Here is a 12,738-nt window from a genome sequence, read left to right as displayed (position 1 = left end):
AGGCTTTATAAACATACCTGTATATCCTACAATATCCCTTAATTTCTTCTCCACCCTCAAAGCGAAATATCATAATCAATTGAGGTAATGATAAACCATAAATATACAGGTGACTAGATATAGCATCACATTTGACAAGTGACGTGCACAGAAATATCGCTACTATTACTATTCAATGCACAATGACTACCTATATCGCTACTGTCTACTGCTTTACGATCCTGACCGAGCTGGCTGCCGAGTTATGTGTGAACACATAGCGATATGGCTGAACGAGTCCGCGACTTAGGCGGCAAAACTCCTTCCGACGGTACATGCACAACAGCAACTTAGCCCCGCCCTGTAGAATTACGTGGTGAGTCACGTCAATATTTTACACCGACCCGTCCCTATTCAGCATCGGGTAAAACAGCAGTTATCAGAAATTTTCGAATGATATCAACATAGATCATCGGGACATTTCGGAAACGAGCTATATGTTCTGGAGCAGCGCCGAGTGTTATTCATAATCAGGGATCGGAGTACGTGTGTATTGTGAGGTGAGCGACAGATTCGGTAAACGCACGCATACCAGGGTCGTGTTCAGGCGGCGGCCATTTTGGAAACACGGTGAGTTCAACCTACGATTATAAATCCATAATAACTGTCGCAGTTTGTGAGCTGGTCCATTTATTATACGGAAGTTGACACTTGGGAACAGACATATCGAAAAAATGGCTGATGAACGACACCGTTTAGTTTTCATGGCAAAAGTCACGGAACAAGCTGAACGATACAACGATATGGCCGAGTACATGAAAACACTCGCCATGAAGTTGCCTCTGGACTTCCCGGATACTACCGAGGAATACAAGGCTGCTAAAGAAAACGGGACGTCAACTGAAATCTTGCTTGATGACGAACGTAATCTCCTGTCTGTGGCGTACAAAAACATCGTGGGATCACGCCGTAATGCTTGGCGAGTCCTCGAATCGTCCGAACACGGTCAGCAGTGTAAATTGGACAACGGACAGACTCAAGCAAAAGACCTACAGATAACAGAAAAAATAAAAATTTGTAAAGAATGCAAAACTGTAGTGGAAGGAGAGTTGAACGCGATATGTGATGAGGTCACTGAATTGTTAGATAATTATCTCATTAAAAACGCGGACGCTGGAGGCGCCGAATCCAAGGTCTTCTACCTGAAAATGAAGGGGGACTACTTTCGCTACAAAGTTGAAGTAGCTTCAGCAGAAAACCGCGAAGAACTTTCTCTAAAATCTGAAGAGGCTTACGAAAAGGCTTGGAATACTGCAACCTCATCACTGAAGCCTACACATCCTATCAGGTTAGGGTTGGCTTTGAACTTTTCTGTATTTTACTATGAAATTAGAAACGAGCCACAAAAAGCACGAGAATTGGCTAAAGATGCATTTGACAAGGGCATTCAGGATATGGGAGATGACAAGGAGCAGTCGAATACCTACAAAGACAGCACGCTCATCATGCAACTTCTCAGAGACAACCTGGCGCTATGGACCAGCGAATCCGGCGAGAATGATGACCAGCAAGTGGAAGATGAGAACTGATGGAAGTACCAGAAGCTGCTTATAAACTTCACACTTGCTATTTAATAATTTTCTCATCAGAAAACAGTAAAAACCTCTATAGAAAAGACTTATTTTACTTTCAAACTTAAGTATTAAAACAACCGTATAGAAATCTAATTTTAAGCTAGTTCAATCTGAAGTTTGAATATGATATATATATATTAATGTATATGCAATTATGTTTTGAAATGGTTGTTATTGACTGTCGGACATATATATGATAGCCTTTAAAAACCTATCATGATTGTCTACTGAAGAAAAACAGAACTTTTGAACTGTATTGTGCAAATTTTGCATGAAATAGTACCGTTTTATTTATATGCGTGCACAAAGTTCTGTTGATTGGTTAAAACCTTATGGTAATTGATTTGATTGTTATAGTACTTGGACCAAAAGTATGAAGAGAATTTTGTGTGTGTTGTATTTGATCTTGTAGCTCAAAGTCACATTTTGGGAAATTCAGAAATTAGAAGCTATATATATATATATTTAGAGATGGAAAATGTGTATAATGGTCACATGAAAAATTCATATGATCATATTATATGGATTCTTGACATGGCTTTTTGACTCCATGAAAATCAATGAATTCATATATAATTGAAAAAATGTCATTATTTACCCGATTAATTTATGGAGAGGAAATGTGTTAGTTTATTTACAAGAAAATAGTTACAAAGCTTAAAAAATTATGCTGATGATACTGAGGTAACACCAATATATTTTTATCATGTTATGTAAAATTTAGAAATACTAACTGAAGGAATGTGTCCATCTATCTTTAATTCACTGGTAATTGTCATGCAAGCACGGCAAATAGAGTGGGCCTCCCGAAAGAGCTAGAGCAATTTTGCAAATTAAAAAAAAATTAAAGGAATATATAATTTCAGATGAATACACAATTTAATTCATTTAACATACTTGTAAAAAAACCAGTGTGACTTTCATGTCTTGTACCTAATTTACTTAGGTCAAAGTTCATATGCATATAATTGTGATAATCATACATGTGACAGTGTTTTGGTGATTTGTTTTATTTTTTTTTGTTGTTTATGTGATGTCTGCCCAACTAGATTACTATTTAATTAGACTAATTTTTTTTTAGTAATTTCAATTTTTTTTTTCATTATGGACCAATACATTTTTAATGACATCAGGAAAAAAGTTTATTCAAAACACACCATTACTTAATATGGATAAATGTTTCAGCAATATGCATGTTGAAGTACCAGTGGAGGATGTATACTACTGTATTAGTAACACTATTTTAACATGTTGTGGTGCCCTACATCACACTAGAGATTACATACTGCAAGTATATTATACATTTATCATTATTAATGTATCATTTTTTTGTCATTAAATTTGAGAAATCTGTTCAAGTCTTGATAGATTGTTTTTATTGTGTCGTCTGCGAAAAGCAAGCGACATATAGGTATCACTATGTCAGTGGCGTCGGCGAAGTCTTCTGCACACAGGTTTAGGTGCTATAACTCGAGTACCCTTTGGCAGATCAAACTCAAACTTCGTGCATATCTTTCTTATTACAAGTTCTTTCTTGAGATTGCTTTTCATGTTTAAAGGACATGGTTCAAGGTCACTGTTACTAAAAATAGATAAAATTGTTTCCGTGCTACAACCCTAACAACTTCCTGTGCAGACGACACATCCACTTCCTTGGAATTCTTGTTTGTATAATATATACCATACTAGCATTTTCCTGCACATGGATATATATAGCGGAAGGACTCTCAAGGCTATTTATTGTAGCAATAAAAATATTCCAAAAAATTTATATTAATATCTATGCAAAAGTAAAGAAATTCTTTACAGTCTTTATTCTACAACTTCTCTTTGTAAGTTCTTTATAACAAATGACTTCCAAAAACTGTATTCTTAAAATGGAATTACATTTAAATTTTAGGTTTACATTTGGCATTGATTCCCTATTAATGGTCATATGCCAACCCTGTCCAATAAAGCCAGATCTCGATTTAAATCGTCTTTTCACACTTCATATTTATTTAAATATTATGACTTCTTTATTGGGCTTGAAATACATATTGGTAGTACACCTATTCAGCTGGTGTGATGGAGTTATTCCCCTTGATTTTGAAAAAGAGATATATTTAGTTGTGATCTACTGTTAGAAATGCAATGGTAGATTTATAAAAAGTAGATGAGGAGGAACACAAGAAAATTATGGTTATGTTTACACAATTTGAAATGGGAATTATCCAAGAAGAATTGGTCATGAAATCTGAAATAATTGATCATGAATAACCTACAAATCTATCACTGGATATACAAAAAACGACTACATTTATAACTGATTTGTTCCTCCACTGTGGAAACACTGGCTAAGGTTTGCAAGGACTTCATGCATGACTAGACAGTTTATGTACCCTCAAGGCAATTACCAAAGTTCCTATTCTGTCCAACGCCTGGCATTTAACATTTGGATGTGGACAGTCAAAGACTCCAATTCGATAAAATATTGACAATCCTCCTGAAACTGGCCCATGTATGCTTGAAACCAATATTCTTCATAGGCTGTCTAATTATAAAAGTACATGTACTTTAAATTATCAAAATTGTGGATTTCATTGCCATTGTGCTTCAGCTTTTCCTATAGGGGGGAGGGGCTATATTTACTATGTAGTTTATGATTTATATTGGCAAATTATAATGATATTTTGATGATTTTTAAGTCGACTCAACCCCACTGGATAAGGGCCGGGAAAGCATCCAAAAGGGTAGAATTAGTTTATTTCAGTAATCGTTAACTCCGAACCAGTTATGCTTGGTAAGTATTCAATATCTTCATAGAAGTCTTGAAATGGCTTGATAGGGTCTTGAGGTGTTTATTCAAAATTGTGATTTTCATTACTCAATGCCAGAGGTGAAGTTAAGTTTGTATACATGTAGGAATATTATACTTTCAGCAATATCTTGTTCATTTTTAGCCCATCATCATGAGGACTATTTAATTACATATATCAATGCATGTTCCATTGTACACATCTGTTCATAACAAATCCTTGTTATCACTATTTCTTGAGAAGTACTGGAAGAATATTTCTTGGTAGGCTCTATATATGTCTCTGGCTCTAGGCTCTAGTTGTACCCATTAAATTTCGCCTGTTTGGGAAAACAAAATGGCTGACAGTTGGCCATCTTGGATTTTAACAGTATATGTTTGTTAATGTTATTTCTGGAGAAGTACTGGAAGGATATTTCTTAAATTCGCATGAAGGTTTCCATAGGGACTTGGTTGTGCCCATTCAATTTTGTCGGATTGGGAAAACAAAATGGCTGACTGGAAGGATATTTCTTTAATTTGCATGAAGGTTTCCATAGGGACCTAGTTGTGCCCATTCAATTTTGAGACTGCATGGAAACAAAATGGTCGACAGGTGGCCATCTTTATTATTATTGATGTGTGCTATGGCTATTTCTCGAGAAGTACTTGAGGATTATTTCTCAAAATTCACATGACGGGTTTCCCTTGGCACCAAGTTGTGGCCATGTGATTTTGAGTCTGATTGGGAAAACAAAATGGCTGACAGCGGCCATCATGGATTTTATAACAGTTGGAATTTGTTATTAACATATTTCAGAAGGTTCTTAGATCTTTCTTGTACTTCAAATGCAGGTTCCCCATGTTATGAAGTTATTAAGAGGAAATAAAAGAATAGATTAGTCTTTCATAGGATCGATAAAGATCATTTAATAGTAGGTTCCAAGATCCCTCTGGACTCTTGTGATATGGAAATACCGATAACAAAATAATTCAAGCTTGCTTTCAATAGCAATCACAGAATGACAGCTTAATTATTTGAAAATTTTGACTCGGATTATGATCAATCTCCTGTTGGTGAGAAGGGCCCTCCTCAAGTTGTCTTATGCAATAATGCAACAATCAAATGCTCATCAAATCAGAGACCTATAAATGAATATGTATATATAATTTTCTGACAAATTACAGCTATATGAAAAAAATATATGTTGATCAAGAAAAATATTTTTTTGTTGTAACTTCTAGAGACCATGGTAGGTTTACATGGTAATTTTCACGTTAATGTTCACATGTCGGGTCAAAAACACCAAACGAATAATTAATATACAGAGGTATATACCAGACCTCGGTGACGTTAAGGCCCCTGGGCTTCGTGTTATGAAACATATGTCTCGGTAGCCGTGATTACTAATGCCCTGATAGCCGAAAGCTGTTGTGATGCTGTCATAATGAGTTCAGTTGAAGTGAGAGTTTCCGATAGACCACTCGACCACAGAACGAGCTGGTTATAGATGCCCGGACGGATGGGGGTATCTATTCATTGGGTTATTTCCCTTGGAACCATAAAAAGTGGCTGACAGGCGTACATCATGTATTTTTATAGGAAAAGATTACATAGTGATTTTTCTCTGAAAAAAAACGAAGTTAACTTCCATAACCCCTACGATTGCACAAAAGACAAACATGTATGCTTAACAAAATGGCTGATAAGCCATCTTGGGTTTTGATATTTGCATGTTATTTCTTTGAAGGATCCGTTGTCTATCCTAACTTCTCCTAGAAGACTGTAAACAATTGCAACTGGACACTGATCCTTGGTCAGGATGTATCTGGGATAGAAAAATGCATCAAATAATTGGCCCAGAAGACCCAGAGACTTGATTCTTCGCCAGCAGATACCTACATTTAGGATGAAATTATAAAACGTTTTCAAATGACGTTGGCATTTTCTACGGTCTCAAGTGTCAAATACGTGATTAATAACCATGGGGGTTTTCTTCTTAAATATAAGACAATAATCCAGTTGGTGTCTAGAATATAGTGCTATAAAATTTCTCATAAAATGACCTTGATCTTTTTCCCAATGTCATATAGGGATCAAGTAGGTCAAACTATTTTAAGAATCATTTCCTGAAGTGCTATAAACTTTCTTCATCTAAAAGGTCTTTACCCGTTTTCAAGGTCACGGTGGTAAAAAGTAAAATAAATAAATTAATGAAATAAAAAAGATAAATAAACCATTCAAGTTTCAAGGGTAATAAGATCAGATGTGAAAAAAAAACAACTTGCGAACACTGGCTTCAAATTCTAGAAGACCCTTGATACCGAGTGTCCTTATACATACGTATACATTCGCCTATTCGCCTATTCCCCTAATTTTAGGTCACATGGTCAAATTTGTTAAATAATGCAAGCATTAATATACCTCCCAAGTTTCGTATTCGACTCAGGGTATTGGTATTTAGCCAGTAGGTTTACGTATACCTGAGATGAAGTGCTATAAATGATCTTGACCTATTTTCAAAGTAATTGTCGTCAAATACAGTATGTTAAGAGCATTTATGAATCGTCTGAAGCACAGGGACTTGAGAATTCGTTACAGTCTACATATATTTGGACATTCCCTAGTGTATATAATTGTGCTATACATACTAAGGGAGGTCCAAATACATGTAGACTAACAAATTCTCAAGTCCCTGTGGTCTGAAGTAGGGTTCGGATATCTAGTCAGTATTTGATACAATAACACCAGTGATGGAGAGCTATGGTACGCCTCGGTTTTATTTATTTTCTTTAATTGAACATTTTCCATAGGACATCATTATATGATTTAAGGAAGGTTCCTTAATTGAGATTTCCCCTTAAATTCTGTAATGCTTTCCCATTGGAATTATCCAGTTAAGGAATGTCTTCAAGTTATGGAACATTAATTGATAAAACCAGATCCAGGTACATAATATCGTTTTTGTTTCTATTTATATATCTGTATGAATAATTACTACACTGTTTATGGCTGCATTTACATCACAAAATTCTATAATAATCTAACCGGTAATTTATGATGCAAGGCATCATGTCAAAAGAAAATTGTCAAATGTTTTATAACATGTGTATATCTATTTAAAACTATTTTCACTCACGGATTGGCCACTCACTCCCCTTCTCCGCTCCAGATCCGTGCCAACAGTTGGAGAAAACCGTCTGCAAAGGGAGGTAACTCTAAGTAATTAGCCGGTATATTTACAGATAACGTCCGATCCATGTGCTAAAATCTACATGCATTTAAAAGTGACCAAAGTTTTACCATAGTGAAATGTGATTTTCTTCATAATATTAATTGGGATTTTTTTGCGCGAAATGGGAAATGCTGTATTATTTTGAACACTTAGGCTAGTACCGGTTACTTTCCATTAAGCGCTAAATACATGTACAAGCATGTGATCTGAGAACTCAACGCCTGTGTGATTTACATAAGGTAATATGTGACCTTACAGCAATCCGGTTCACTCGCTTCTTCAAAGTAAATTAAAGTACATTTGTGATGATATTCGGACGTATCATTTGAACAAACCATGGCAAATCAAAATATATCATCTGATGGGTTTTCTTTATCGAGTGGAGATTTGTATTCATTAATACAAAACCCCACTGACGAAATATACATGTGAACTTTATTTAAATTAGGTTATAATTGATTTAAGTACAATATATTGCCAAAAATCTTTCAAGAGTTACCTAGAAAATTATTAAGATATTATAAAGGTTAAAAAACAACAAAAAACAAAACAAACAAAAACAAAAAACCAACAAAAAACCCGGGTTTCCTCTTTTCTCAGATACGTGTTATGAATGAAGTACATATATATATATATATATAATCGGATGATTTGCACCATTTTAGCTTAATGTACCAAACGGACAATTTGTTATTTATATTCTATACCTGTTTCGTGGTTTATTGTGTTTATTTGGGTATTTGAAATAGACTGAGTGGGCGCGAGATCTCGATCGAGTGACGTCAGCCATAAAAATATATATCCTACACAAATTGGTATTGTTGTTATTGTTGGAGTTTTAATGGATCAGTTTTACCACGTCATAACATTTTACACACCATTAACAGAATTAAGCGGCACATTTTCACGTGTTTTATCGATAAACCCATCTAAATGTATTCCTTTAAAAGTGAAAAACTATATCAAGCATTCTGTGAAGATATTCGTGAGAGTTTTTTACTTTTTATTTTTAAAATTTGATAAGATGTGAAATTTAGGATAGTCATTGTCAAATTCTTGACTATATATGGGAAAATGCAGACGAAGATTACGTATGAGGTTTATTGATATAAATTTGAACAGTGAGTACATGAGGACATTAGACCTGTTTCTTCATGGTACATATAGAATCGCAAAACATTAGAAGCGATTTTACACGACATACATGTTTCACTAAATAACGAAATGTTTGTTAGATATTGCACCTACATGACCCCCATCGTGAGAGGCTTGCTAAATCGAACTCCTGTGTCTTCTATTTAATTGTTTCTTTGTTTGTTGGGTTTATCACCTTGTGAATACCCAGGGTCATTTTGAAGCGGGGTATCCTTGTAGTAGTTGGTGACTACTTCAATGAACAATATACGGGAGGCACGTCGCAATGCATCCAGGGCAATACGGGTAAAGTGTCTGGTCCACGGAAACAACCACGGCAGCACAGACTGGCCTGTTTCTCAGCTTCCCGAGAATCACAAACAGACACGGGTAGGCTAAGCTGCTGAGCTATCACGTCCCCCTCACCTGAGGTTGCTTGGCCGGCGCTCTAACTCACTGTGAGCTATCGCGGCTCTTTTTGTTCAGTGTCTTCCGTTTAAGGATATTAGGAAAATCAAAATCGGTTTAGTGGGACAATGCATGTGACCAAACTATTTGGTGAAAATGTGTCCAGTTTCGTATAAACCTGTATTACTTATCCCAAAATGTGACTTGTTTCGCCTCAGACTATGTCCTTGTATAGCCACTTTGGAGGACTATTAAACGTTTGGAAGGACCGGTATTTTCCTAATGCAGAAACCACTATAAAATACTCAAGTCCCGTGAAGTACGTATTGTGTGGTACACAAATCTTAGGGTAGAAATAAACTTAAATAGACTAGCCAATGACATATTGACGCAAACACAATTTTGTCGTACAAAACAATGTACAGAAACAGGAATGAGAGACACTATAGGTTTAAAATGGAATCGGCCATAATACAGGACACACTCGTGTACAAGCAAGGTAAGTTCCGACCAACACTGGAGGGTGTAGCTGAAGATCCAAACAAAGTCATCCCTAATTCTTGTCCTGTGTATGTTCTAGGGTTCGATATCAACTCTTTATAACTAGCAAAACACCAGTTAAATTACAGGAAATGCTACTTATAATCTTATATCGCACATTTTCGCTAGTATGTCTTCCCCTGACAATCTATTCATACACGCAATACACAAGCATAAATAGAGACAAAATATGAATGGAAAAAGGATACCAACATTAGAAATAATGATTTTATGACGAATGAGTGGTAATAAGTGGTGCGATTCCTCTACTTTCTCTACTTTTCTTTCTATTAAAATTAATGAAAGCACTGCTGTAAAATTTGCTAGTTCAAAATTTCATTTTACCAGCGGAAAATTTAGGCCTTTTCAATCAATCACTGGTGATGAAAAAAGGTTAATTTCGACCCCTTTGTTCTTGAAGGCGGTGGTTAGGATCACATTGGAAGTCCAAGAGAAGAAGGCCATCGCTTCAATAACCCGGAACTCACTTAAGTGCCCATGTAAATGTTTAAACGACAAAATCATAACAACGAGAAAAGCGCAGTGGCAAGACCCCCTCCCCAATTGGTGACAAAGATATCACATAAGAAATTATGAAATTGTCAAAATAGTGTGCTGTGCTGCTGTTGTACGAGATCCCTGTGTAATCAGCAGAGTTACTGGAGAGGCTAGCGAATAAAAACAAGCGTCACATATATTGCATGGTTTGTAGTCACTCCATACATTGGCAGATCAGTGCAATATGAAACATGGCTTAGAGGGAAGTAAGGATATCAAATAAGAAAAAGGACATAAAAAGCTGTATAGTTGGGGATGTCATAGACAGTAGGGAACCTTTATGATCCAGAATGTCCTTCCGTGCTAAGGTTTGTACACAACTCTCATCTTATTTCAATCCGTACTTCCCCACGCGATGTTAGGCAGCTTTACAACAATAGCAATATAGATGGAAGCACAACTTACTGGGCTGATAAGGCGACATCCTAGATATGGGTAGCCTACTACAGAAAACATTACGCAGATCATAATCTTTTGATACTGAACGTAGACATAAAAAGCTGAAATGCCTGGACATTATGGCAGTTGCCAGGTACTGACCGTAGGTCGGTGGTTTTTCTCCGGGTGCTCCGGCTTTCCTCCACCTCCAAAACCAGGCACGTCCTTAAATGATCTTGGCTGTTAATAGAACATCAAAATAAAACCAAACTAAATCAAGGTAAAGTCACTTTCTCAGGATGAGAACTGGAGTGGTAAGATTGTATTGAGTATATGTTCTGCCGACTTTGAGTCCTTGTTATACAACATTGCTAGGATTAAAAATTGTATGTACTTGTAAAACATCAGAAGGAAAATTGCTTTTTTGAACGGCACTGCAATGTATAACAATTATTGTCAATAGCCGTTACTATTAAAAAATAAATAAAGATAGGCATACATACATAGTTAAAGAATGACTCAAGATACACCAGTACATGTAATTTGATAAAGAGTAGTGAGATCCCGAACTGGACAACTTAGTACTATGTTGTAAGATCCCATTTGTTGATAGTTGCCTACGTTCTCTTGATGACGAGGAGATTAAAGCGATTGCTAACTTTTTGACGGATAAACATGCCTTTTACAGAATGTCATATGATCGAAATGAATTCAGCACCTCAAGATCATTCTGATACAATACATGAAAAAACTAACAGCAAACCTAATGTTGACCCTCAATAATGATCTTAAGTAACTCCGTGGAACAATTGTATATATTAACCAAACCTAAACTTAAATGCTGAACTGCTTTTCCATTGAAAAACCGAAATCAAAGAATTTCCCGAAGTTAAGAGACTTTTACGAAACAGGAGCCAGATTGAATTAACAATTAATGATGTTGTGTTACCTTCAGTAGGACTAATATCATGTTGGACTGAAATGCTTATATCTGTTGTCCAACAGTGAAAAAGTGTAAGTCTTGAAACGTAATAGTCTATAAGTACAAATGTATTTTTGCAAATCCTTGCCCTTAAGTATTGATGCTGAATCACTTCTAACATGGCGCCCGCGGCAACCGCAATCGAGGAAAGGCCGAGTACCGCTCTGCCCAATTTAATGCTATACACAAACACTATATAAAGTTAGGATGTTGTGCAGCCATCCATGTCCGCTGATGAAGTAATTAATAGTCATGTCATCCATGACATTCGTCAGCATATGGGGGACTTTCTTTCAGCTATTGTCCAAACCACTTAAGCATAACTTTTATGTATTAAAACATGTATTAATACATTAGTGTGAGAGTATACGTACTAGGTTTGTGGATTATATACAAGTTAACGCGATTTAGGGGGTACATGATGATAAAAGCAGGGGTATTTTTCGTTATAGCTTCGTAGTGTTCAATAGTTGACAGAATGCAAATGTACAAAGGCATTAAAGAATTATCAAGAAATGTATATAGACCTGCTTTAACCCGAATAAACGATATTTTTTGTAGACAATTATTCCTTTCTGCATATACATGTATGATTTCACAAAAGTTTCTATATCTTATTCACGTTGTTCATTTCCATTTGAAATACAAACAGTTGTGGAAGGTTCAAAACATTCTATTAATCTGATACGAGGCCAAAATTAGCAATATATTCACTTCCGTCCCTATTCTGTCCTCACACAAATATAAAATATACGATGATAAGAGTGCAGATTTATTTTCTGAGAAGAGCCGGCTTTTACACTTTTCAATATATCTGGAGCAAGTTGCCCATTTAAGTGAACTTTTAGCGGGATACAACGGTTCCTGACACGTCACTTCCGTTTAGAGTGATGACAAAGACAAATATATGAGGATGGGTGTCTTACGGGATACCAACCGTCAGGGCCGTAAGAAAGACACCATAAACCAGTCATATGAGGAAAAGTTTTTAAACGAATATCAACAGACAGGACCACAAGAGAACCAAAACCAGGGTCATATGATGATCCTATTGAATACCAACAGTTAGGGCCATAATAGGACGGTTGTCAAGAGAGAACACAGACCAGTCAT

General features: G+C 36.0%; 1 protein-coding gene across 1 annotated transcript; it reads left to right on the top strand.

Moving 5' to 3' along the window:
* Positions 1–318: 318 nt before the first annotated feature.
* LOC117344907 (14-3-3 protein gamma-like) lies at positions 319–2,967 on the top strand. The gene has a single exon (XM_033907790.1). The coding sequence runs from the start codon at positions 714–716 to the stop codon at positions 1,566–1,568; it is 855 nt and encodes a 284-aa protein (XP_033763681.1). The 5' UTR covers positions 319–713; the 3' UTR covers positions 1,569–2,967.
* Positions 2,968–12,738: the final 9,771 nt, after the last annotated feature.

This window comes from Pecten maximus, chromosome 16 (assembly GCF_902652985.1).
Source record: "Pecten maximus chromosome 16, xPecMax1.1, whole genome shotgun sequence".
NCBI lineage: Eukaryota > Metazoa > Mollusca > Bivalvia > Pectinida > Pectinidae > Pecten > Pecten maximus.
The sequence above is the reverse complement of the archived record's forward strand: the minus strand, read 5'-3'. Positions and strand labels throughout refer to the sequence as shown.

Excerpts from the sequence above, each read along its gene's own strand:
- LOC117344907 (XM_033907790.1), top strand. The coding sequence starts at position 714 with ATGGCTGATGAACGACACCGTTTAGTTTTCATGGCAAAAGTCACGGAA.